General features: G+C 41.0%; 1 protein-coding gene across 1 annotated transcript; it reads left to right on the forward strand.

The window, feature by feature from the left end:
• Positions 1-1,076: 1,076 nt before the first annotated feature.
• SPMIP4 (sperm microtubule inner protein 4) lies at positions 1,077-26,014 on the forward strand. The gene is given in 8 exon segments (XM_069799714.1): positions 1,077-1,210; positions 7,317-7,496; positions 18,483-18,667; positions 21,448-21,538; positions 22,757-22,857; positions 23,073-23,164; positions 25,178-25,280; positions 25,431-26,014. Coding segments are annotated over 8 exon segments (1,470 nt in total).
• Positions 26,015-26,814: the final 800 nt, after the last annotated feature.

Consider the following 26,814-nt stretch of genomic DNA (forward strand, 5'->3'; position numbering starts at 1 on the left):
AAGTGTAGAGCAATGCAGAAGTGGCTTCAAGGTACAACTCAAGATGTAAGGAGGTAAAACAAAGGCCTCTCAGCCTTCTTCATGTGATGAGCCATTAGTTTTTAGTCAAAAGGAGCCTTGTCACAGCTTCTGGAGAGCAGAGTGAATTCAGTGCTTCCCTTTGTATCTGTGAGTTTCTACTAAATGTTATTACACACCCCTACTGGGCTTGTCATAGAGAAATGGGGTCCTGAGGGCTTCCTCAGGAAAACCAAGGATTCTCCTGGAAAAAGCAGGGCACAGATACAAGGGAATGCTCTGCTGGCTCCTGGTGGATGGGGGAGGAAGCAGTAGTGCTTCTTCATATACTTCATCTAAGAAGTTCCTGGTGTTTTTTGAGAGGAGACTCTCAATGCTGTGAACCAGTGCTTCACTGGGTAGAAAGTACAAGTCCTGGTGCTTTTCTCTTGCACAACAGAGCAGCTCAGAACAGAGGCAACTTGTTCAGATATAAATGCCCACATGGCGTTCTAGAGAGCAGAGGGGTTTATGCTGACCTAATACAGCACCTCTCCTCACACAGAGCTAATCAACCAGTGTTGAAACATAACTTTGCTTGAGTGGAAGGAGGACTAAAGCATTTCCTCTCAGCACAGAGGTATAAAGACAAAAATCATGGCAATTAAGGAAAGAATTCTTTTCTATTAAAAGTATCATGGGTTTAATATCATCCTTTTCAGAGTGGGACTGGAACTTTACAGTGAATCTAAACATAATAAGTGAGACTTTCACAACTGAGACTTTCTGAGTGCAAGTCCACACTGTCTCATCCCACTACTTATTTCTAGCTTCTGTTCATCAGTAACACTAAGCAACAGTATCACACCTCTTTAATCTGCCTCTTTTTGTTTTATTTTGTAAGCTGGTACACAAAACCAACAGCAGTAGTAAAAGCAACCATTGTTTCCTGTCAACTCTTGCCAGAATTAGGTAGAACTCATCTATGTTTCCCCTTTAGCAACCAGATGCGCTAACAAAACCTTTGATGATTTGGTATTTTATCCCTGTATCTTCCCCTAGAAGCTCAAATATGAAACATGATGCTGCTGCATGCCCTGCCCCACTACTATAGAGAAATTGAGGGAACTGAAATCCTGTCAAGAACCTTTGAGTCCAATGAAGTACTAACTCCACTTCAAATTCCTTCTTGTCCAACCATCTCACAAGATGGGTAACAACAGAATTCGTAAAGGTAAATGATTCCATTACTGAAAGTATTTTCTAATGTTAAGGTTTTTCTGGCATGACAAAATTTTTTCCTTTTCTCTTAATGAAATAAAACATTTTCTACTTTGTGCAATAGTCTGTCAGTTCCCTGGGAAATATGTTGACTACAGCTGAAAAGAGGACTGCTAAAATATGTTATACTGTGGCTTTAGGGCTCAAAATCTCCAGAAATAATTTTCATAAAGAATAAAAACAACATGTATATCGTATTTCTAATTTGGAAAAAATGAGCATATTTCACAAACTGATCACCAACATTTGTAATGTTATTCTTTGATCTACTCCTGCTTTGAACCTTTCTTTTTTTTCCCCTAGATTACAGGTTGACCTAGAATTACTGAGATAAACTTTAAAACTCAAATTTAAAATTACAGGAAGCCTGCATTTTGCTTTCGTAGTCATCAATGTATAATCAGGAGGTTTCAGGAATCAATGCATTTTTACTGTGTTTTACAGGCCCAATTATACTGTTAGCTAGGGGGCAGGATATGGCAGAACTCCTGCAGTATTTAAAGTTCTGGAAAGCTGAACTTCCATGCTGCTTAGTACTCATGACAAATTTTGGGGGGATCTAAATTTCTATTTTTTACATACATAACAGATTCCAGAGTTAGCCTCAAGTCCTTCACTGTTCTTTCACGTGAGATTTTATCTCTTTTGTTAGTAAAATCAATTCTTAGTTTCCATCTTACTGATGGCCTTCTGGTTTACTACTACTGCTAACTTCTTCCATTATTTGTGATGTCTCATACCCAACATCTGAATTCCAGTCAGAGTATTTTGATATTATTGGATTATCACACTTGTCAAACTGTGTCTTGATGCCTCCCACTTACATATTTCCCCTGAGGCAAGTTTTTGTTGTATTCCTTGCATTACAGGAATTTGGGTGAATTTCCATCTGAACTGTTTTAACTATTGACAGACTTGAAAGTTTACTGAATTATAGGCCTGATCTAAATCCTAGTGAATATACTGGAAAGATTCATGTTGGCTACACAGGATACCCAGCAAAAGCAAACATTAAGCTCAGGATGGGCTGCGATGTCAGGATCTGAACACACCAGCAAAGCATCTTTCAGATGACAACTATGTTAGACTCAACTCTGAAACACAAACAAGAAGTAAGCATGGCCAGGTCATAACATTTCTTTCCTCTGTGAAAAGGAAAATCTGTATTGTAACACAAGCAGTAACCTACATTTTTCTGCTAATGTAAATACACACTCACATGAACTCACCAATTTATACCTGAAAAGAAGGTGCATGTTTTTAAAATGGTGCATTTTTTCTAGTCACATAATTACAAGCTAATAAATAAATAGAACACAGTTGTCCTTAGCTTTTAAAAATAATGCACCCAGGAATTTTCTTACATTATCATCTTGGACTAGAGTATTTGTTACCAATATTTGCATTGATAAACAGTGCTCCTGAATAACCAGAGGCACATATGTGTATTTGTATAATGTGAGGTTATATGTATAAAAAGAAGGTACCCTAAGAATTTTACCCTATGATCAGATAGTCAAATTCTATGTTGATACAGTAAGATTATGTATATAGTTATTTATATGTTTATTGGGCAAGAGTTAATTAAAAAAAAGTTCAGCCGTTCCCACCACCCAAAAAATTTCACTGAATTCCAAGTCAGTATGTTGCTCAGTGACTATGTCTTTGTTGGCAAGTATTGTGGAATACAGGAGATGTGTAGAGTGAAACAGTTGGTGCTGAGGATCTGAGGTCCAGAAAAAATGCATTTCAGGTGCTCTTTACTTTGGATTACCTCTAGCATGATTCCAGGGACTGAGGGTCCATTTGTGGCTGTGGTGCCCTCCTGGTGCGCTCCTGGAGCACATCTTTCAGTTAATTTCATCCAGAAGGAATCCAGTTCATGTTCTCCAAAACCAAGGCACTGCAAAATAGAGACCATTGGAAGATTCATGTCAAAAGTGCACTCCTGATCCAAACTAAAATGCCAGTGTGAATGCATCCTATGTGAACCCACACAGAGGCAGGTCCTAATCCTATCCCTTTAAGAATTCTCTTTCCACAGACCTTCTGGAAGCTGTTGGCAACACTCCCCCTCAGATGTGTTGGCTTCATGCACTGAGCAAATCAGTCACTGGAGCCCTTCACAAGCTCACAGTCTAAGACACTGTATTCATACAGGCTGGTTTGAGCTCCCCACAACAAAACAAATTTGAAGGGGAAAATTTAACTTTTTAAAAATAAAGGAGGCACTAGCAAACTGATGTTTTGATTCCTGAACATTAGCTCTCAGGTGGTGGTTCTTTTGGTCAGAACAAAAGAGACAGAAAGCCAGAAATTGACTGTCAAAAATCAGAATAAATCTACAATTGTGGAAGTTAGAAATGGTAATAGTCTCTATTAAATCATTGACTATATTGCTGAGACTCTTAAGGATTATTCATGATTCATTCTTTAAAACTTTGTTCACCCTAGCCCTCTTTTTATATTGTCTGGGCAGAGACATTTTATGTGTCCTTGAGATCTTCAATATCACTGGATCAATATCGGCTACAAATGTTTCTTTGTGAGAAGGAGACTTGGAAACATTTTAAGCTTAACAAAGTCCTGTTTGGGCTGAATGGATGATCAGACCTTTGTGTGCAATGCATCTGTTTTCTAAGGTAAAGTGGTTGTTCTGCAACTTAGTAACGTATAGATAGCAGTCAACAGGAATGATTTATTAATGTTTCCAGTAAGAGTCAGCTTAATGAATACAAACACCACAGCCAGGCAGGTCACTTGGCATCTGCCTGCCTACTTTCAGAAATGGGAAACAAGGCTTTAGACAGAACTTAAGAAATGGATGCTTGAGTTCCTTCAGAAACTTAAACACAGAAAAGCTTTCTGATAATCTATGGCACATCAAATTCTTATTTTGGTTCATTGTACAATACAAACATATTGCCCTTTGCACCCTGGCAAAATGGATATAAAGGAACAGCATCAGGCGGCAGCAGCAGAGTGGTGCTGAACCACACAAAAGGAACTACATGATAGGAGGGCACTGCCAAGAAACCAAAGAGAACAAAACACAACACAGCAGCACTGTCTGTCTTGTAGATCATGAACCCTGCCATAGATTTCCCTAAGATCTATTTAGATATCTAGGACTCTGCCACAGTTTGAGTCTAAATGTACTCTGAGAAGTAGTTTTTGTCGCCATTATTTTTTCTTCCTTAAAAGCCTATACTCATAACAAATGTCAGGATTGTAATGCTCATTGAAATGCTCGTAGCCACATAATAATGAGCCTATTTCCCCTCACATTTTAGGAGATGTGGCCTCAGGGATGTTATTCTACCTCTGCATCAATGTAAGATGAAGTCAGAATTAGGGGAACCTTACACCTGAAAAACACCCTAAGCCTGAATCCAGATAGTACCTATAAAGTGGCACTTTTTCCCAGTATAGCTTAATAAAAAACACTTTCTCCCTCCGTCTCCAAAGTAATGATCAATGCTAGCAAAGATTAATAACGTTAAGTAAGGATTTCTTTAGCTGATGCACTTTGCTCCATCAGGAGTCACTCGTCCAGAAACCTAGAGCAACACTGCACTTTGGAGCACAGGGCAAAGAAACCCAAGGTAATTGGGAGCAAGTTGGAATATCTGCATGATTCACTACAGCCTGTGCTGTGATAGCAGTACAGTGGTGTCCTGGTTTCAGCTGCGATAGAGTTAATTGTCTTCCTAGTAGCTGGTGCGGTGCTATGTTTTGAGTTCAGTATGTGAAGAATGTTGATAACACACTGATGTTTTCAGTTGTTGCTCAGTAGTGTTTAGACTATAGTCAAGGATTTCTCAGCTTCTCATGCCCAGCTAACAAGAAGGCTGGAGGGGCACAAGAAGTTGGCACAGGACACAGCCAGGGCACCTGACCCAAACTGGCCAAAGGGGTATTCCATACCATGGGACGTCCCATCTAGTATAGGAACTGGGAAGTGGGGTCAGGGAATCGCCGTTTGGGGACTGGCTGGGTGTCAGTCGGCGGGTGGTGAGCAATTGCCCTGCACATCATTTGTACATTCCAATCCTTTTATTATTGCTGTTGTCATTTTTATTAGTGTTATCATTATCATTATTAGTTTCTTCTGTTCTATTAAACTGTTCTTATCTCAACCCACAAGTTTTACTTCTTTTCCCGATTTTCTCCCCCATCCCACTGGGTGGGGGGGGAGTGAATGAGTGGCTGCGTGGTGTTTAGTTGCTGGCTGGGGTTAAACCACGACAAGTGGCTACACCACAGTCAACAAAGCCACTCCTACTGGTCTGCAGCCTTGTCCAGCTGCTTCGCTCATCAGTAAAGAAACACCCAATATCAGAAAAAGATGGTAGTACAGATGAGGTCCAGCTAAAGTAAGAATTGGGGCCACTCAGTGATGGAAAGGCTGACAACAAACACAGATATGGCTGCTGGTTCCCAACCCATTCACCTAAACATCATGCTCTCTGGTTTCATATGAATGAAGTCGGCGCACCAGTAAAACATCCCAAGGATGACCATCCTCTTCACATACAACAACAGTTCATCACTTCCTTGATAAGGTTTTCAGAAAATCCTGGACAACTAAGTCAAATTTAAATTACTCACTTTGGCTCTTATAGAATCATAGAATGTTTCAAGTTGGGAGGGATCCATAAGGATCATTGAATCCAACTCCCTGCTCCTCTGTGCTGGTTTTGGCTGGGATAGAGTTAATTTTCTTCATAGTAGCGAGTATGGGGCTATGGTTTGGCTTTGTGCTGAAAACAGTGTTGATAATTCAGGGGTGGTTTTGTTACTGCTGAGCAGTGCTTCCACAGCATAAAAGGCCTTTTCAGCTTCTCACCCCACCCCACCAGTGAGGAGGCTGGGGGTGCACAAGAAACTGGGAGGGGACACAGCTGGGACAGCTGACCCCAACTGACCAGAGGGATATTCCAGACCATATGACATCATGCTCAGCGTATAAAGCTGAGGGCAGGGGGGGACGACATTAGGAGTTTGTCTTCCCAACTAACTGTTCCGTGTGATGGAGCCCTGCTTTCCTGGAGATGGCTGAACACCTGCCTGCCAATGGGAAGCAGTGAATGAATTCCTTGTTCTGCTTTGCTTGTGGGCGTGGCTTTTGCTTTACCTATTAAACTGTCTTTATCTCAACCCACCAGTTATCTCACTTTTACTTTTCTGATTCTCTCCCCCATCCCACCTGGGGAGAGTGAATGAGCAGCTGTGTGGTGCTTAGTTGCCAGCTGGGGTTAAACCACAACATCCTCGCAGGACCTACCTCTCCTTAATAAAATGGTTGGCTGTGCATGTGTTCTCCTGACCGGAAGACTGCTGCCACCCAAAAGAAAAGGAAGCTTTAAATTTTCTGTGAGCTTGGTGTTCATCTTTACAACACTGTAAACCAAAACTATGTGAGGTGAACATGCATCTAAACACATTGGACTGCTTGATTTCAAACGACATGGATGTATGGAAATGTACTGGATATCCTCAGACACTAGCACATCCACGTGAAATGCCTGATAAAGCTTGCATTCAGTCTCCTAAACAGTAAACAGTAACATTTCTCACCCATCTCTAGAGATGGAGAAGGGAGGTTTTCAAAGGCACAAATAACAAATTCTCAAATCAGTAGGAATTACATGCTAAAGCTTCCATCTGTGCCATTGCATATATTTGCTGTCCATATGCCACTTACGTAGTACTGAAGGGACAGTGCAGGTATCTACGTGCTGGCAGCTAAGACTCAATTACACTGTAAGATGTACATGCTGCATGTATCTATCACCTTCTTCATCTCACTGATCAAAACAGGCAACTTGATTCAACCTTCATTAAACAATTGGCGATCACCTTTGTACTTACTTCTAGTGACAGTTCACCATAATATTCTAGCATTACCTAGAATAAGGCTGAGTAACTCAGAGCCAAGAAAATAAAGCCAAGTTGTCATTGTTTAAAAGATTTCAAGTAACCATCACTGTTGCTGCCATTAAAGGACATTATGTTTTGTGGGTTTTTTCTTTCAGATATAAAGAGTTCACGGAATCCCTTCATTGCTGCAAGCTTCCCTGGGGAGCAGAAAGGAAGCATGGAGGAATTGCACTACCTGTACTGCCAGAAGACAACAGGGCAAAGGGTAAGTATCCATGTACATTTGTTAAAGGACATCAAACTTATGGTAGTGGTGTAGACCCTTGGCGGCCAAGGTAGGCTAGACATACTTCTCACAGTCCAAATGTTTAAGTGAAGTGTTTTAAACAAGAATAGCAACAGGCAGCTAACAGGTTAGAGAACAATGTAGACTGAGATATGCAAATATCTCCCTCGACCGGCTAGCTATGCTGTGCTTGATGCACTCCAGGACACAGTTGCCCCTTTTGGCTGCCAGGGCACACTGTTGACTCATATTCAACTTGCCATCAACGCAAACCCCAGATCTCTTTCCACAGGGCTCCTCTCCAGCCTCTTGTCCCCTAATTTGTACATATAACCAGGATTACCCCATCCCAGGTGCAGAATCCAGCACTTGCTCTTGTTAAATGATACTGATGGGACTTCCATCCCAGGAGCACGGCAAGGTGCTGTGATCCCACAGTGACTGTATCTGTGCAAGAATGTATAATGAGCTTGAAACAAGAATTTTCATTGCTCTTGTGTTTTTCTTTTCTGAATATGCAATCCCTTGGATTATTTGTTGTTCAGGCACACTAGTGTAAAGCCCCTGACCCATCCAAATGAATCCCACTCTGAAGAGAAAAAGAGGTCCAGAAACAAGCCTTCCTTCTTCCACAAGGTGGAAAATGCCTAGGTGGCATATATTCTGTGTTGCTGTCTTTGCATTCCTACCCTCACATTGAGAGCAAGCAAAGGTTTTGGCCAACTCCAGCATAGTACCAAATGAGATGGTAGATGAGTCACAGTGACTAGATGCCCCATCTCAGAAAACCAATTTAGCAGTCAGAAAGGGAGAAGAGGTTTGCAAGCTACTTTATCAAACCATGTTCATTTGTTGTTTGTCTTGGGCAACTCTCACAGTAAAGTGATACTGCAGAAGAGTTGTTCAGAGCATAGCCAGGTACCCACAATACTGATAGTGCTATTGTAGGGGCAAAATAGAGTAGCCTTTCCTCCACACTAAGTTTCTGTATTACACAGACTAGCTTCCAAGTAAGTAGCAGAGCTACAGTATCCTCAACGGCACCACCTTCACTGATCTCAATGAAACCTACCAGAGATACAGGCTAGAAATTAATTAGAAACTTACTCTAGTGCAAACAATTACAGAGAAGAAAGCTGAAGTGGGCAAGATACAAATGAAGTATCTTCATGGCTGTGCCTCTGATAGAACTGGCACAAATTTCAGCAGGGGAAGTATGAGAAGCTTAAATAAATATGTTTTTAATACAGCTTGTAAATAAAACTTCAGTAAATATCCACAGTGAGAATTATTTTATTTTTATGGAGCAAATATTGCTTTTTCATAAGAACCATATAAAAATACTTAAATAAAGTGCCACTGTTAGGGTTTATTTAAATATAACTTTCTAGTAAATAAGACATTATTAGGTTATGCTGCTATTGGTATTTTCTATGTATGTGCAGGACTTTGGGCTATGAAAGTATAGTACACAGGGCAAGCACCAGAGTCATAGACTCTGTGATTCTAAAACTAGTGGTAAGAGGGGTGTGTTTGCTAGTGCTTCATTTTTTAAATCATTTTGTAAGATATCTATGAAATTTTATGAGAAAAATGTGAAGAATATATTTTCCAGTGCACCTCTACATAACTTATTTGTGGCTTTTACACATGCTGGCAAATTTCCTATGTATAAAGCCACAGAATCCAACAGAATTTTTGTTACATGAGAAACAAGGGGCTGGCAAAGCTTGCTTGTAGAAGAAAATTAAATGAAGTGATGCCCAGTGCTACCCAGCAGATTCCAGGGTACAGGGAGAGCACAGGGAGAACAGCTCATGAGATCGTCTTTTTCCAAGCAGTGGAGTCACAGCCAGGCTCAGGTTGGAAGGGATCTCTGGAGATCACCAGTTCTAACCCACCCACAGTCAGGCCCTTCTCCAAGTTACAGCCAAACTACTACAACTACACATGCTCTTCTGAGTGGGAGAGGCAGTTTCCAATGCAAAAGTCATCCACCTTGATTCAAAGTAAGTACAAGGAACATAAAGACATCCTTCTACAGATACAACTACTGCCACTTTGCAGAGGCACTGCTCCAAAAGACTTCAAATGCAATGTATTACTTATTGAGCTATGCCACCCACAAGCATCAAACACAGAAATAATAAAAAGTGCTTCTTCACAAGCACAGTAGTTGAACTAGGCAAAAGCTAAGCATTTCCAGCTTAGTAGGTTTCCATTTTAATGCTGGAAAGAGAATTTGTGTTATGGCAATCCTACATGTGCATTGATCATTCCAAATCAGCATTCAGACCCCTTAAATCCCTGAATTTGGCTCTAAAGTGAGCGTTGCTGCTCCATAGTAGCACCCTCCTGTGGCCCAGTCTGTCATAAGGGAGCACCCTCAGCACCAGCTGTCCTGTCAGAAGGGTGCACAGGACCTGGCCTCTGGGATGGAAGTCGGGTACTACTGTGGTGTGATGGGGCTGAGAGGGCAGGAGGGGAGTCTCAGTGACTTTAGTTTAAGGTGGAGGTGCTCAGCACTTCTGAACACACAGCCTTGCATGAGAGCTGGAAGGCTAAGTCTGACCATAGATGCCTGCGTTGCTCAACTGACAGCACCTGTGGCACAGAAGCATGAATTACACTGGACAGCGTTAATGTGGGAAAGTGCTTAAAAGAAAAGAGAAGACAATAACCATTCTGAACTTGTGGTTAGACCCAGAGTATTATGAGCACATTCAGTTGGACTGTGCTATAACCCTCAAGCCTTGGGAGCCCACTGAGCCAGCCATAAAGGTCAAATAAATCCTTTCTGATTCAGCATCATTTCTCTCCCTTTCTTGCAGCCAACATATCTTCTTTGGCCATGCAATTAAGGCCACTCATTCCTTTTAGCAACAGTTAGTTTATTAGACAGTTTGGGTGAAGCTCAGCTTTAGCAAGGCCAAGTCAGAACTATAAGGCTATTTCTAATAACAGGAAAATATTACTGATTATGGCTGATTTTTCCAACTGCATTTCCTTCATTTTGGCACTTCCATTTGCCCTCTCTTCTATTGTGTTTTTGGGTTTTTTTTTACCTGATGTCCCATATGAAAAACTGCTTTGTTTTCCATTGTTTAAACTCAAAGATAGGTATGGTGTTGTCTTCCCTTCAGATTCTTTTCAGTGAAAAGCACCATGCAGTTTGGCTGTATTCTGGGAACCCTTTGGCATCAGAAGGAGCTGAAAGTGATCCCCATAATATAGGAATAACTTAACTCCTTATAGGGTCAAAAGTTGGAACCTGCACCCATTCAAGGCATTCCCACAGCTCCTACTGTTAGGTGTGCATTGTGAGGGGCTGTAAGGGCCAGGCTTTCAAAGGGGTTCTCAGGAACTTTGGATTCAGGCACAAGTGCTCAGCACCTCTCAAAATCCAGCCCTGCATGACTTAGATTTTGAAACCCAGGACAGATTTCCACACTGGCAGCATGTATGAGTTTTGATATTAAGGGTTATCTGAGAAATCAAGACAAAACCATAACAATTTATTTGGATTTTTATAAGCAAATAGAGCATAAGCTTTATACATTTATGCTTTCTCTTTGCACAGAGGCCTTTTCACTGAGCAATACTATGATGTCACTTAGTTTGAGTGATCTGCATATGAATAATGAACTCTAAGTTTAAATTGTGCATTAACCAGATTGTGAATTTAGTGACTATAACAGCAGATTGAATATTCATTCCACTCTGGTGATATTATGCACATATGATATGAAGTGCAGATCTGATATGAAATCTGAAGGGCCAAGTTATGTAAAAAGGGATTAGCTAGTAACAAAGCAGAACAAACACAATTGGGAAGGAAATTCAGAATATGGCATTGTGCCCCTTCAGTTTAGTATCTCTTCAACAAGGGTCTCTGAGTTTGCTTTAGAGGTTGTCTATATTTATCAACTTGTAATACTCAAAAGTATTAGCCTTTCTACTAGTTAGAAACCAGATTAAACTGAAGTAACTGAAGTAACCATGACACCACGTGTATTTCAGTCCATTTTTCTGGTGTGTATATATACACAGATGTATTTTTGGAGGAGACTTGGCAGGGATTATTTTCCTCACTGCTGCTGTTCAAGAGATAGTAGTAGTCTGAGTGAATATGGATGCTGCTAGAGTTCTGCAATCCAACATTTGGCCACTTGATGGCACCAGCAAAACGCTTAAATTTGATCAAACTACTGAGATTCTAGATTAAGATAATTTAAAGTGTAAATTCTTCAAAAGCAGAAAATTAACAAGTTACACCTCTCATATTAGCATTGATAACTAGAGCATATTAGAAACCTGAGAATAATTCTGCAACGATTTCTCAGTTATCTTTATAGGGCTGTGAGGCGCATTGTTTGACCCCACCACTCTCCCTTTAGCCTCCCTGCAGGTGAGGTACCTTCTCCACATTTTGTGTAAACTCAGACACTCTAGAAAAGCAGGAGAGGTAATTGTAAACAGGCCACAGAAGCTACACAAGGAAACCTGCAACCCTGCTCTTTGTAATCCACTGCTTTTTGCAGGCTTCTCTCTTTATTACCTCATTACGGCATGCAGCACAAGCAGGAGTGAGTGTGGTTAACCTATCAGAGTGTACAAGACAAAACTAATTTTTACTGGGACACGTTATGGCCTTTGACTAGCAATGCACATTAGAGGCATTGGCTGTGCTGCAGAATTTGATTACAAGCTACAAGGAATAGCAAGTTTCCCTGGGAGTTTCTTCTTACAAGTTACCTAAGCACTAAGTGACAAGAACTGGCCCATGCACTTTTGAAAGATAACGGAGCACTATTAAAATTGTTTTAAAACTAACATCCATGCAAAGTGGGCACTCTTATGTTGCTCGGTCAAGCTGGGTGGTTCTGTTTTATTACCTAATCCATCCCCAGCAAAACTCCACTGACTGCAGTGGAATGATGCTGGGGAACAATTTGGTCCACTGTGACTTGCTAGTCAAGTAAGTGTCCTGTTATGTGACATTTATGTTGGTATCCCTGAAACAGCACAAACACAGACAGATTGTGGAGAAAAATTAAAAACTGCCCTTTGCATGGGGTAGCAAGCCTGCTGTGTTTTCAGTAATCCCTAAACTGGTCAATCTCGAATGCTTCTTGGTTAAGGATGCTCTGGGACCCATTCACTTCACAGCAACAGCGTTCCTTGTGCCAGCTCCTTACCAGAATGGATCATTCATGTACACAGGCTGAGGTGGAGATTGTGGCACCTTCCTGGGGATTTGCTTCCTTAAGAGGAAGCAACCAGGGACTGCTGGGACTCTGCCCTTGTGCTAGCTTAGTAAGGAGGAAGGAGGTTTTACACAAGAGTAGATCAAACTCTGCCCCTGTACGTACTGAAAAGTACATGACCTTGGACCCTGAATATTCGATCAACAGCACATTGATGTACTTTCTCCATTATTTTGCAGTCACACCTTAACCTGAAACATGCTGGGTCTTTATGCTCTGTCCTAGTTTGAGCATTTTCTTTTCCCATAAGGTTGCATTTTCTTGGTCTTTGAAAGACTTTTAAATTGAAGGACAGACTATATCCTTTAAAACAAAAAGTGAAACACACCAAAAAAATCTTCCACATTCATAGTCCAAAGTCCTTCAGAGCAAATATTCTTCCTGCTGTCAGGGACTCTTAAGCAGTGACAGCCACATGGAACCTTTCCTGAAAAATACCCTCCAAGTGGTGCTCTGCAGGCCTACCTGGGAGCTATTAACAGGCAGTTTATTTACCTTATAGCCTGTGAGGGCTCCTTTGAGCCATTACTGTCTTTGTGGGAAATGAATTACCAGGCATTTGCAATAACTCTGTACACTTTCGTGGGACAACTATGCCTTTGACTTAAGTATGTACACTATGTATCCTTGTGCTGTTTTGCACTAGAGTGAATCACTGGGTTTGTGCAGATGTGCTTTTATAAGTGCATTAGCAGTGGACCACATACATATGCCCTCCCAGTTAAATGTACTGGAGGAAAAGTAGTTGTCTCCTCCCATCTAAAGGTGTAATAAGTTTACATCAAACAAGACTGCAAAAGCCTGAAATGCCTTGAAAAACACCCTTCAGCCATTGCCAAGAACCCTAGTTATACACACCCCACCCCCCCCCCACACACATTACATCAGGCTAGAGCATTTGCAGCTGTCTTTCCAAAGACAAGTCACACCGATGAGGTTTTCAGTGGGTTCAGTGACAGCACAGAATGAATTAAAACTGGCTTTTTTCCTTGTGGGTTTTAATCTGCGTTCACTGTTTAACACGCCACATAGACTTATATTCCTCTGGCTATCCCCCAGCTCCTCAACCCCTGGTGGTTCCCTGACCTGCAGCTCCTTGACCAAGCAGGTTTTAAGGTTAGGCAAGATAAGTGATTGCCTCCCTTTGCAAGAATAAAAAGCTGCAGAGAAAGCCAATTTAGACATGTGAAACGTTTTATTCTCCAGTCATAATTTCTTTCCTATTAAAATTGGCAGAGTGATACATCTTATTCTCTTAATAATTTACTGAGTATGTGGGAAATTAACAGGAAAGAGCAGCAAAAACTTCTCTGGCCTGATCTAGAAAAGAAGCTGAAGGTCATCAGCCCCCCCCACTGCATCACTCTCAGGCCAACACCACACCTGAGAGAAGAAGCAGCTCTTCAGAGGCTCCTACCATGTGTCGGAGAGTAGAAGAATAGTGGGAGCCTCATGAAAGTCACACAGATTCCAATATGTCTTTTATTACCATTACTGAACAAGTGTGTCTCTGCACCTCGTGCTCTGCAGGCAAAGCCAGTGCCTCCATAAGGATACTCTCTCTCACATGAAACTTGGTTTATGACTATTTTATCAAAAAGTGCTTGAAGAGTGCCCGCAGTGCACTCATTGTTAGGGAAATGGGACGATGTCCATATGGACCACTCCCTGGATTTGTTCTGGGGCTTTCCAAACTGGGAGCATAAGTCCCTCCAGCTTGAGTCTGATGTCTTTTCAAGATACTGATAGACTCCATATTTTCTGTGGACTGAACATAAAGGGGCAGATAACAATACTGAACAACTGTTTCTTGTGTGATACTGGCAGATGCCAGCAAAAGCCTACTAGAACTGCAATGAAAGCATCTCAGTTACAAATTTGGAAAAGCTGCTATTTTTTCCTTTCCAGCCAGAGTTCTACCTTTCTATACTGCCATCCATTCTGGGTGGCTTCAGGCTTGATTATCCAGTTTGAGTGAGGAACACTCTAAACAACTTTCCACCTTTGAAAACGCAAAGTTTTGCTGGCTGTTACAACCTGAGCTCACAAAGCTTCTCTAAATCATGGTAGTCATGAAAATGCATGTAGATCCTTATTTTATCGCTGCCTTAAGTTTAGATGTTATAATGAAAAGTGCTCTACAAAGGTCTTTAAGTAATGCTGCCAGCCACAGCACAAAGCAGACTGACTCTCCTTATTTATGCATATTTGTATCAGGAATATGTCCAATGAATGCAACAAAGAATGTAACAATTCACATGTAACATAATGTGAATGGAAATGGAAATTGAAAATACTTCTTAGTGTTTATTTTCAATTCATATTGTGTTACAATTGTAATTGTAATATGCAACTGCAACTGTAATAAACACTAAGAAGTATTCTCCTTCATGTCTACAGCACCAGTAGACATACAGCACCAATTCTCACCGCAGAAATGGAAAATCAATTAGAAGTATCTGTGTAATAAACTTTTAAAGATTGCTGTTCTATAAATATAGCTATTTCTGTAAAAGCTTTCCATTTTCAAGACCGACACAAAGTTTGAATCAGAGTCCCAGGTCATTATGATTGTAACAATATACAAATGGTTGTCAGAATCCAACACTTCAAGTCTTGTTATCTGTGTAGCATCACACATTAAAAGTAGATCTTTTGTTCAGCTCAGTTGAGGCATGAGTTATGCTGGCACAGTAATTTGTGAGATATCACACTTCATGTTGATTGCACTGAGTCCCATAGCATCACAGCACAGATTTCACAATGAAATGCATGACTTCTGTATGTTGTATCAGAACGTGTGAACAAAATTGACCTGGCACTTGAAGTTTATCTCAAAACACCCATGTCAGTAGGGAAAGAAATAAGCACAGGGCTGTATTTAAATTCTTTGAGCAAGGGGGCATATTTCCTCTTTGTAACTGTGCAACACCTACTTTTATGGAGACTTATTCAATGATGGAGTGGCCAGGTTGCAGCTCTTGAGTCACAGGTGACTTGAAAAGAGCTTGGGTGCAGCTCCTATGCCATGGCTATGTCATTAACCAGGCTACTGAGCAATCCCCAGCTGTGGGAGGAAGAGAGTTCCCACAGGAACTGCTAAGGCTGAAATGATGGTGTCCCCATGGGGCCTATTAACATCCCACAGGGCTCTGTCCTCAAGCTGATCAAGGAGAGGAGCCCTGAGAACTTATCACTGTCTCCTGCATGGGAATAAATCTGGGACATTCCTCTCCTCACTGAGAAAAACAAGGGGGTTCAGCTATATGAAGATTTTGGTGTATGGCTTGTAGAATCTAGAAACTTTGTGTGATCACTGTGCAAACAATAAAGCTTTAAAAACGACTATCATCAGATAACATCTCCTACCCATATATGGTGAAGACTTTCAAGCAAGACCTGGTAAGTAAGCCTTTCTCATGAAACACATGGGATTTTGGAGCTCCAGGTCAACCACTTAGATTAGTCCAGTAATACTGTATATTTTAGGCTTTTTTTTTTTTCATTATACCACAAAGAACCATTAAGCAAATTAATTATTTTTTTAATCAGATATCATCGTGGTTTAACCCCAGCCAGCAACTAAGCACCACGCAGCCGCTCACTCACTCCCCCCCCATCCAGTGGGATGGGGGAGAAAATCGGGAAAAGAAGTAAAACTCCTGGGTTGAGATAAGAACGGTTTAATAGAACAGAAAAGAAGAAACTAATAAGGATAATGATAACACTAATAAAATGACAACAGTAGTAATAAAAGGATTGGAATGTACAAATGATGCGCAGGGCAATTGCTCACCACCCGCCGACCGACACCCAGCCAGTCCCCAAGCCGCGAATCCCTGCCCCCCACTTCCCAGTTCCTAAACTAGATGGGACGTCCCATGGTATGGAATACACTGTTGGCCAGTTTGGGTCAGGTGCCCTGGCTGGGCATGAGAAGCTGAAAAATCCTTGACTATAGTCTAAACACTACTGAGCAACAACTGAAAGCATCAGTGTTATCAACATTCTTCACATACTGAACTCAAAACATAGCGCTGTACCAGCTACTAGGAAGACAATTAACTCTATCCCAGCTGAAACCAGGACAGATATCTTTCTGCTTAGCTAGACTCAGTGAAGAAATTCTTGCCCTTTAAAGTTAGTGCTTTCTTTCGATTGCTTTTTTTTTAAAAACTTATTTGAAGTATAAAATAAGTCTCCATGGTAATATATAGATAATTTATCAGCATGGAATGAATAAGTAGTTTCTCTGCAAGCATAAACAGGATATGTTTTTTGTTTTGCATTACTGATAAAAGGATTTATTTTTACTAATAGCACATACCTTTGTTAATTAAAACAGCTTATTATACAAAAGGATTAGAGGCTAGATTTTTTCCTCACTCCTTTTAAAAAGACATTCTACACATCACTTGTTCCCAGTGTCTTTTCAGTCTTGGGCACCTGGCAATACAAAACATTCCTCATGTAGTGAGTGGTGTCAGTAAGAATATTATCTGCACTGCTTACACATTGATTTGTCCCTAATTTATATTGATTGCACTGATTGAGATAAAGTGTGGGAGGTGGAAATGAACATGGGTCACTTCAGGTAACTTATTATTTTTCTTCCCCAATATAGGCTTTATAAACCACCAGATAGTTTGGCTAAGTAAGTACATTTCACATATATTATATCTTATCTTTCCTTAATGAAACAAAAAGGCAGGTTGTTCCTCTTACAGCCGTAACTGCACAGTGCAGGTTCCTTGGCAATAAGCAGCAGCAACACTCCTAGGCAAAAAATCTCTCTCGAATGAAGCATGTAATGATAGGTTTAGCAGGTTAGCAGTATTTGCCTAGCACACCCACTATCCTAACAAATACTGATCTTGCTGACTTGCCTATGGGCTAATTGGGTTTTCTTGACTGTGTTGTTCATGGCCTCTTTACCTAATGTGAACTAAAGCGTTTGGGAGCATCTACCAAGCACAGCTAAGGGATCTAGAGTACGTATAAAGCAGATTTATGAGAGAGAAGCCTCAGAAAAGCCCAGCTTGACAAGACATCTCGTTATGTCATGATGCACAGCCTCAGGAATGGAATGAATTTGGGTCCTGGATAAGGTTGTGACATTGCTTTGTACAGCAACTGGGGAAAAGTGTTTGCTCTCAGTAAGCTGCTGCATGCAGCTGTGGTAAAGTTTAGAAGAATCCAAACAGGGTGCTAGTCTCTCTTACTGGAATAAACCACTGCTTTCATTTTCCTCAGAAGATTTCAGGACTCCCCTGATTTTAATAAGTTTTTAAATTATTCTATCATGAAAAACTGAAAGCTGAAAAGAACAGCTACAGGAACGTGGGCACTCCATGAATCCCGGTTCTCAGTATCCCATAAAACTCTCCAGTTTAGCTTTACCCTCCTTCCTCCCAGAAATAAACATCTTCTTAGAGGCAAATTTTGATTTCACAAGCACAAACTCAGTTACTATTAACTGGAGCTGTGCAAGAATCAGAAGTCCACATTCTCCTTCCCTTAAGCCACATAAAAGTAAATGTGAATTGGTATGACTGGTTATGTACAAAAGCTGTAAGGAAATCTTCATTGTGAATTCTTTGCATGGTGCAAGCAAGAGGGGATTAAAGAACTAAAATACTGCCTTTCTGATTCTCACATCTCTCCCAGTTCTTGCAAAGTTATATTTAATGCTAAAACTCTGTGAAATGCGAAATAAGGAAAATTTCTTTCTTTCTTTCCTTCTTCCTGACAACTCAAACCAACCCAAGACTACTGTGCCTGCCATTTCCCACCTCTCATCCCTACCACACACACATCTCTACATATGCCATGATCCCAAACTTCAGATCACATGAGGATTTCAACACTGCGATTGATGCAAGCAGTCATCAGCCTTTCCATCCCAATATCCCTACCAAGGCTTTTGATGTGGTTGTTCTGAGAAAGACCAGAGGTAAGACAGCACTTTGTTGGTTTACCATTTATTCTTGAAACTTACTTAGAAACACTACTGAAGTCATGACTCTTTCCTACTGAAGCTTCACAGAGCCACAATCTGAATATATCACTGGTCAAGCTAAGCATCTTGGCTTAAATTAGAGCTCTATATGCTGATAGTTGCAGCCTCTGTGGAGGATACCTCAGCATTGAGAATGATGAATAAACCTGACTCATGTGAACACCTTGTAGCCTCAGAATCCAACAGAGCTATTAACATAGCTGCTAATCCCCACAAAAGCAAGATGGATCATTTAGTGTATCTGGTATCTTCTGTGAGACAAATAATTCTTCACAGTCCAAAATGGTGGAAGAGAAAGGAAAAAAATGCATCAGTGGGATCAAAACCTAGCAATTTGGGGACCAAAGTCATGCCTGCTATACCTTTGCTAAGGACAACAGAGATACCCCTGAAATAAGAGCTGAATGATTTAAAAGATTTTATCACTACACAGATGGTAGAACAAGGTCCAGTGAGAAAAAGTAATTCTTCTTATCCCTTACGAAGACTGAGATGAAGCCCTAGACATTATTTACAGAAAACCATGTAAGCCATCATGAAGTATTTATTTTTAACCCCAGCAGCATTTTACCCTAGGAGTTTTTTACATAATGTATTGGAGGAAAAGGGCATGAAATTTTTGTTTTATTCTGCTCTTCCCTGGAGGTGTTGTACTACATTGGGATTTTGACAGGTTCTTCATTTTGGAAGACTTTAAAGATCACTTGCATGAACTGATGATGAGTCCTTGGCAGCTGCTGACCACACAGGGTTATGGGGAATTTGGGACAGGAGAAAGCCAGCACCTCTGTGTGCCATGGCAGTGCCTGCCAGGAAGGGTTTGGCAATAACTGTGTGAAACAGAAAAAGCATACACTGGCATGGATAAGAAGCTTTTCAGCAGAGTAAAAGCTGATAATGTTAAGTAAGAGGTCCATTTGCATTAATTAGCTGCCATTCCCAGTCATCAGCACAGTGCTGTACAGTCATGTATATAATTGGGTACCTGAGCCATTTTTAGTGAAGTATTTGATCATCCAAACCCAAAATCTTTCCACAGAATATGTAATGCTAGGAGTAGCCATTTTTAGTCAGTTTTCATTGATCATTGGTCAATTTAAGAAACACAAATCATGTATGGAAGTGGGCTTAGAAAGCCTATTTTTGCACAACAGGAGGATCATCGGAGGCCAAGACCTATTTCCAGCAAAGCTTAGCAGGTTCAGAATTACTAACTAAGGGGCCAGCTACCACTGGCACTTAGAAAATACTTTAACTTCATTTGCTGTTCCCTCCATATGTTTTGACTTCCTCTGAGATCAGGACACACCAGTTCTCAGTGACTAAAGGAGAAATCTCTGGTTAACTACTGATAACCCAGACCACACTCAGGTGACTTTTACCACTGGAAGGTTGTATTTAAAAGCTTTGTGCCTTTTCTACATCTCACCTTTACAAAACTCAGAGTAGCTATTATGTAGTTAATGCTGACACTATCTCTGTGAGGTAAATAGGGAAACTGAGGCAGAAAGATTGGAGAGAAAAAGCAGTGATAGAACCAGGTTTGGAAATTAAGCTCTTCCAAGCATGCACTGCAGTTTCACTTTTGCAAGACATCTAGTAGCATTCAGTTATTCCTCTGATGGTGACATTATGAGTACAGAGCCAGCTTCACAATTCATCAAGCTTTATTGTTTGTTGTTGCTGTTTGTAAAAATCATGCACAGAAAATGCAATAAGAATCTTCCCTGCTGGTGGGTGAAACCACCTAGAGCTCCTGCAATTGGCCATGGGCAGATGACCTTCTGCAGAGGCAGCTTTATCTGGTATAAGATCCTGCCCTCAGCTGCTTGTCACCACCTCTCTGCCCAAGACAACTAGCCTTGCAGATCTGGTGGTGCAGATAATCACACTGAGTGCTTCTAAAAAGACAGCTGGGTTAACTCACACTGATTAAATGGGTGATCTGATCTAGCTCTGCTGATTTTGTACCTGTCCTGGTTTCAGCTGGGATAGAGTTAACTGTCTTCCTAGTAGCTGGTGCAGTGCTATGTTTTGAGTTCAGTATGTGAAGAATGTTGATAACACTGATGCTTTCAGTTGTTGCTCAGTAGTGTTTAGACTATAGTCAAGGATTTTTCAGCTTCTCATGCCCAGCCAGGGCACCTGACCCAAACTGGCCAACAGTGTATTCCATACCATGGGACGTCCCATCTAGTTTAGGAACTGGGAAGTGGGGGGCAGGGATTCGCGGCTTGGGGACTGGCTGGGTGTCGGTCGGCGGGTGGTGAGCAATTGCCCTGCGCATCATTTGTACATTTCAATCCTTTTATTACTACTGTTGTCATTTTATTAGTGTTATCATTATCCTTATTAGTTTCTTCTTTTCTGTTCTATTAAACCGTTCTTATCTCAACCCAGGAGTTTTACTTCTTTTCCCGATTTTCTCCCCCATCCCACTGGATGGGGGGGGAGTGAGTGAGCGGCTGCGTGGTGCTTAGTTGCTGGCTGGGGTTAAACCATGACAGTACCGAAAGAGTGAAGATGAGTTCTGTCTGCAAATCTATGAGGTCAGTCTCCCAAGGTAGAAGAAACAGCAGCAGCAGCTCACAGAACCTCTTCCACCAGCACAGCTGCCTGTATAGTGACCATATGCCTACAGCTTAAAATGCAGATCCTCCTGTCATTCTGATCAATGGTGTTCTATTACAACATGTTAAATATTTCCCCTGTAGGTAATCCATACAGGCATGAAGTTGTCCGTATTCCCTCTGACTCCCAGAAGAAGGCTGTACACTGGCCGGGACAGCACGCATACTTCCAAGGATGTAGTTCATATGGACAAAGAGCAAAATACCGCCCCCCCCCCCCCTCTTTTTTTTTTTGTAATCAAACTTCTCTGCATCTCTTTCATGGGAGACATTTCTACACCAAGAGCTCCTGTACTGTTCCAAACACTTGCAGGCTATGAATTAGGCATCATGCATACAAAGAGTGAAAAGCTTTAGAGACAGTTTTCAACCACCTCAGCAATATATTAAACAAGATCAGAAGCTAGCAAGCTGTCCTGTCACTGAAGTCCTTTAAGTACTAACTAGCTCTCATAGGACCTAGTCAAGTAGCTCTGGAGATAAGAAGAACAAGAAGAAGCAATAATAGCTACTGACCATACATTTGGTGGGGGTAGGGCTTGATTCAGAAGCCCAGATTATGCTCTGCAGCCCTTCAAAGAAATGAGTTTGGGCAGCAGTGGACCTTTGCTCCTCCTTACCTCTCCACAAGTCCTGCCAACATACCAACAGGCTGGTGTCTCTATTTCCATGTCTTCAAGAAAACAGATGTCCTCTTTGTGGATGGTCTTTGACTCCAACCTTGCCTTTCCCAGTGTAATGATGGAGACTGGGCTGGTCCATAAAACGGAAGAGTGAATTTGTTCATGAATGATCACGTTTCTACTATTCTTCAGCTTGGCTAAACACTAGTTCTCTTCCCAAAGGGATGTAGCCTGAAGTTTCATGACGGATGAAAGTCATGAATAGTGTAGAAAAAAATAGCGGTGAACAAAGAAAGATACAGCCTTTGTAGACACACAGTCTTACAGACGTGACAAGGGAAACAGTAAGTGGCAGTCCATTTTAAGGCAGTCTATAATTGTGACTACAAAAGAAAGCTTATATAGCATGTAATGTTCTGTCTAGGTGTGGCTACCATGGAGAACTTGATTCTGAGTTATTTGAATTGAGTTCAGCTGAATTATGTACCTGTTGAATCTTCCACTTCAGTAGCAATACTATACTGACTACTGAAGACATTCTTCCACCACATTTTTACTTTTATTAGCATTTACCAAACAGATAATTGGGGGAGGGGAGGGTGATGTAACACATGTTATTTCAAACCTTTAAAATAGTCTTTTCTATCCAGCACACATATTTGGTTTATACCTTACCTATTTCTTCTTAATCTTCGGCTTCCTAAGTTTGCTGAAGAAAAGGGTCAAATATGCTATTCAAATCCACCAAAGATAGTGGCCCCCAACTCCACTTTTAAAGAGCTAGAATATAACCTCTCTCCAAGAACAACCAATATGCTACGAAACACTGAAAGAGTTCTGAGGATCTCAACATAGAGTTTGGACTTCAGAGGTAAGCATTTTTCATTAAATTAATTTCCTTGATATAGCAATGAAAGATCACAAAGTGTTAGCCTCCAAATTTCTCAAAGAAATTCATTTTTTGTCATTTAGTAACAAAGGCCACACAAACTGTAAATTATCTGAGGTTTTTCTGGGGGACTGTGCATTGATTTTGATTTTCCTAACCAATAAAAATGTGTGACAATAAAATACATCATTATTAAGGAAGCGGTCCCACAAGTCCCTTTATCCTGCGTAACTATTACATGAAAGCAGTTGGCAGATTAACTGGAGAACTAGGAGAAGATGTGGAACTAGCAAGTACTGCATTTAATAAGAATCTCATGCTTCCACCACAAATAATACTGGCAAGAGTATTACCAGATTCAGGCAGCAGAATTAAGCCTTCCCTTTGATAATACTTAAGCGCAGGGCAAGACTCACTATAAAACAGAGGCAAGTATACTAAATCATTCCTGACACAGCTGCTTGACAGAACTTCTGTAATGGATTGACTTGTTCAGGGTTTCCGGGGGAGGAGAGTTATTGTGATTATCTGCTTATTTTTTATCTTATCATTTAAAGTTTCCACCATCACATAACAGCAATTCAAATGACCGTTTGCCTTGAGAAGTATGAGTAACAATCTCCATAAAATGAGTTGGCAGCTCTCATATGAATGGTGCAGCACTGCAGAGAGTGAAAGATATTGGCTAGATGTTCAGCTGGTGTTAATCAGGACAACTCCACTGAACTCATCAACTTACTGTCTTTATTGCACATTGTGTATTCGATAAGTGACCTATTACCATTGCAGACTATTGCCTCCTTACTAACTACAGCAGTTTAAGTTTAGCAGAGTTTCTATGATTCATCCTCCTCCATTTACATGAGTAATTTGCCTTTCTTCCTTAAGGGTGCATCAGTAACCTTATCAGATTCTATTGTAATGCAAAGATTTACTCTAAAGAATGTATGAAACTATATTGGAATATTCCACGTTTATTGTCTTCAACAATTTTTGTATTCTGTGTGGCCTGTATAAAAGTGAAAAGATACTATTTGTATTAAATGCTATTCATGCAAACAAAGCATAACATGGTATATAAGCATAGCAAATCAATTTGAGCTGTGTTTTGCTAATGCATTGTTACCTGTAATGGATTAAGCCATTCAGTGACACCTGCACACTGCCATGCAGAGTACATACACAGGTCTAATTGATGGTAACTGACTAAGCAATTCTGCAGGTAAAACGGAAGGAATGGGTTCCTGCTCTGCTGGCTTTACAGCAGTTCCGGGTTCAAACTGCACAGACATACAAGAAGCAGGGCAACTAACTAAGATGCTGTCATTTTCTTAGTTATAGTCCAAAAATGGCCCTGGATAAAAACTCCCCAAATTGTTCTGCTTTTTTTCTATCGGATTAAAAAAATCCAAGTAAGGAAATTCCTTTTGAAATGGCATTTACAAGTTTCTGATAATTGAATCCTGTATCAGAAATTGAAAAGGTGTCTAGCTTTTTCTCCTGTGTGATGAAGAAACAAATGTTTCACTTTATGATGACTTTCAACAGCTTGCCTCTGGAAATGAAAATCCAAACTAGCAGCTTACATTAATTCAAAACTGAGCAGTTTTATTGCCCTCTGGCTTCCGAAGTGTGACTGGCAGAGGCCTAACCTGAGCCATGATGATTTATCTGAATATTATTCCACCTAAAGCATACATACGTTAAATATCAAACACTCAGATTGTTCAGCACAGTAACTGCTGAAGTCCATTCTTTGGCTATAGGACTCAAATGTACTTTGTTTGAACAGTTCCTATACAAAGCAGCTTTGACTCTGCACCAGTACCTGAAGCTTCAACAGTACAAACGATTAATACAGGGTAACAGTATTCAAGCAGTGGATCAAACTGTGATTGAGAAAGCTAAAAAGCCACATGCCAGTGAGCATCCTCAGTCCCACTTGCAACCGTTCCTAAAAGAAGTTAAAAACACACTAATGCAAGTTACTGTTTATACTGTCACATTGCTTATGAGACCACAAATGGAAGACAGATGCTTATAGAAGAAAGAAGAAGAGAGCACAGGACATCTACACCCATTTATATCTTATGCACTGGGGTAGAGCAGAATATTTTCTTTTCCAAAGCATAATGACTATGTGGCAGGGCAGTAACGAATGTCTGGGCTGCTTCCCTTTGCCTGGGAGACCCCTAACTGAGCCATTTCAGTAGTCTCAGGCAATGGTCTGCTAAAATAAGCAGTCCCTGCTAAAATAAGAGACTTAGATGACAGTGTAAAACCTGTTACTTCCTCCATATAGAAACAGAATTTTCTGCCTAGTCTCTCACAAGTGAGACCTCTTGAAGGGTACACTGCATGTTTACTTCCCCATGAATCAAATCTGCAAGAACAGTACTCCTCCAGTATTCAGATTCCTCTGCCTTTATTCACAGTTCCTACTGTGATATCCAGCTATTCAGGCACAATGCTGAGTAAAATAAAAACAGTGGCCAGTCTAGGTCAGCAGCGTAAAGTGACAGAAAACACAGACAAGAAATGGGATGTGAGCCAAGAGCAGGCCACTCTGTCTCAGACATGCTACCTGAAAGTTCATTATTTGGATACAAGGCTGCCAATATACAAACTTCAGAATATTACTGACACATTGCAAACAGAAGCATTGTACAGGGGGCAGCTTTCAGGAAGGCCTGAACTTGAATCCCTTCCAAAATCTGCATGTCCCCTTTCCTATGGAGACTTCAAGCCCAGACATTTGGATCAACATACAATATGGGAAAACCCAGTTAGTCTAAATAAGCCAGGCTTACCACTGGATGTAAAGAGTAAGGAAAGAAGAATTTTGGTGCACAAGCTTTGGCATCAAGAAGCATGTCAGCCTTCATGGAGACCAGAGGATGGGCCAAGACAGACAGCACTGCCTGAATGGATACCTAGCTGTAAGGTTCCTCTCCCTAGCTGTAAGGTTCCTCAGAACCAGACAGCACTGCTGGAGCTGCAGCATTCCTTCTGTAAGACAGCAGCACAAAAACATTTTCATGATTCCATAAGAGGAGAGACAAAAGACCTCCGAGGTAACATTACTGAGGGGAAAAGACACAAATTCTGTGGTTTCAATGCTTTTCATTTCTTTAATTGACACATTCCTTGGTCCTGTAAAAATAGAGTAACAAATAAAAAGTACCTCAATACAAACTGTCTGTCCTTTCCTAGAGAACCACAATAAATTCAAACAGTAAAGAGAAGCGCAGCTAGGGTAGCCCAGGACATGTGCTGCCTGTTTGAGAAGACTAGAAGAGCTTGTCTTGGTTTAAAGGCTGTGAAAACATGACTTTTCTTCAGAAACACATTAGTGGGATAAACACTGGTTAAAGAAAGAGCTGATTCATTAAAGCCCAAATGGATTCACAAATGAGCATTACAGTCTGGGAATAAACTTAGGCTGTGAATCACAAGATGATTTTTAATGGTCACAGCAGGGAGGTTCAAGAATAGCTCTTCAATAGATGCAGAGAGGGTCAGAAAACAGGCTGCTTCAGAATGGACCTGACAAGTTTACGAAAGGAGCTATGACACAGTTGCCAGCAACAGCTGGGGATCACACTTACTGACCCAGTAAGGCCCTTTGCAGGCCCTCACAAGCACCAAGCTTCCTGGTCAAAAGGACCCTCTGCTACTCTGCAGGGAACCAAATGCCATTATAAGGTCAGCACTACCACACATACACAGGGACAAACATGATGCCCACGAGCACAGCACATTCCCAAAGCCTCCATGCTCTAAGGCTGACTGTGGCCTCTCCAAGCTTACATTCCTATGTCAGACCTATTGTGGCTTGTATTTCAGACTCTTCTCTTTCCTTTTTTACTCATTGTCTAAGACAGGAACGTTTAAGAGAACTGGAAAGGCCACTGAGACCGTATTTAAACTGCAGTGAAG

The sequence above is a fragment of the Haliaeetus albicilla genome, chromosome 2 (genome assembly GCF_947461875.1).
Source record: "Haliaeetus albicilla chromosome 2, bHalAlb1.1, whole genome shotgun sequence".
NCBI lineage: Eukaryota > Metazoa > Chordata > Aves > Accipitriformes > Accipitridae > Haliaeetus > Haliaeetus albicilla.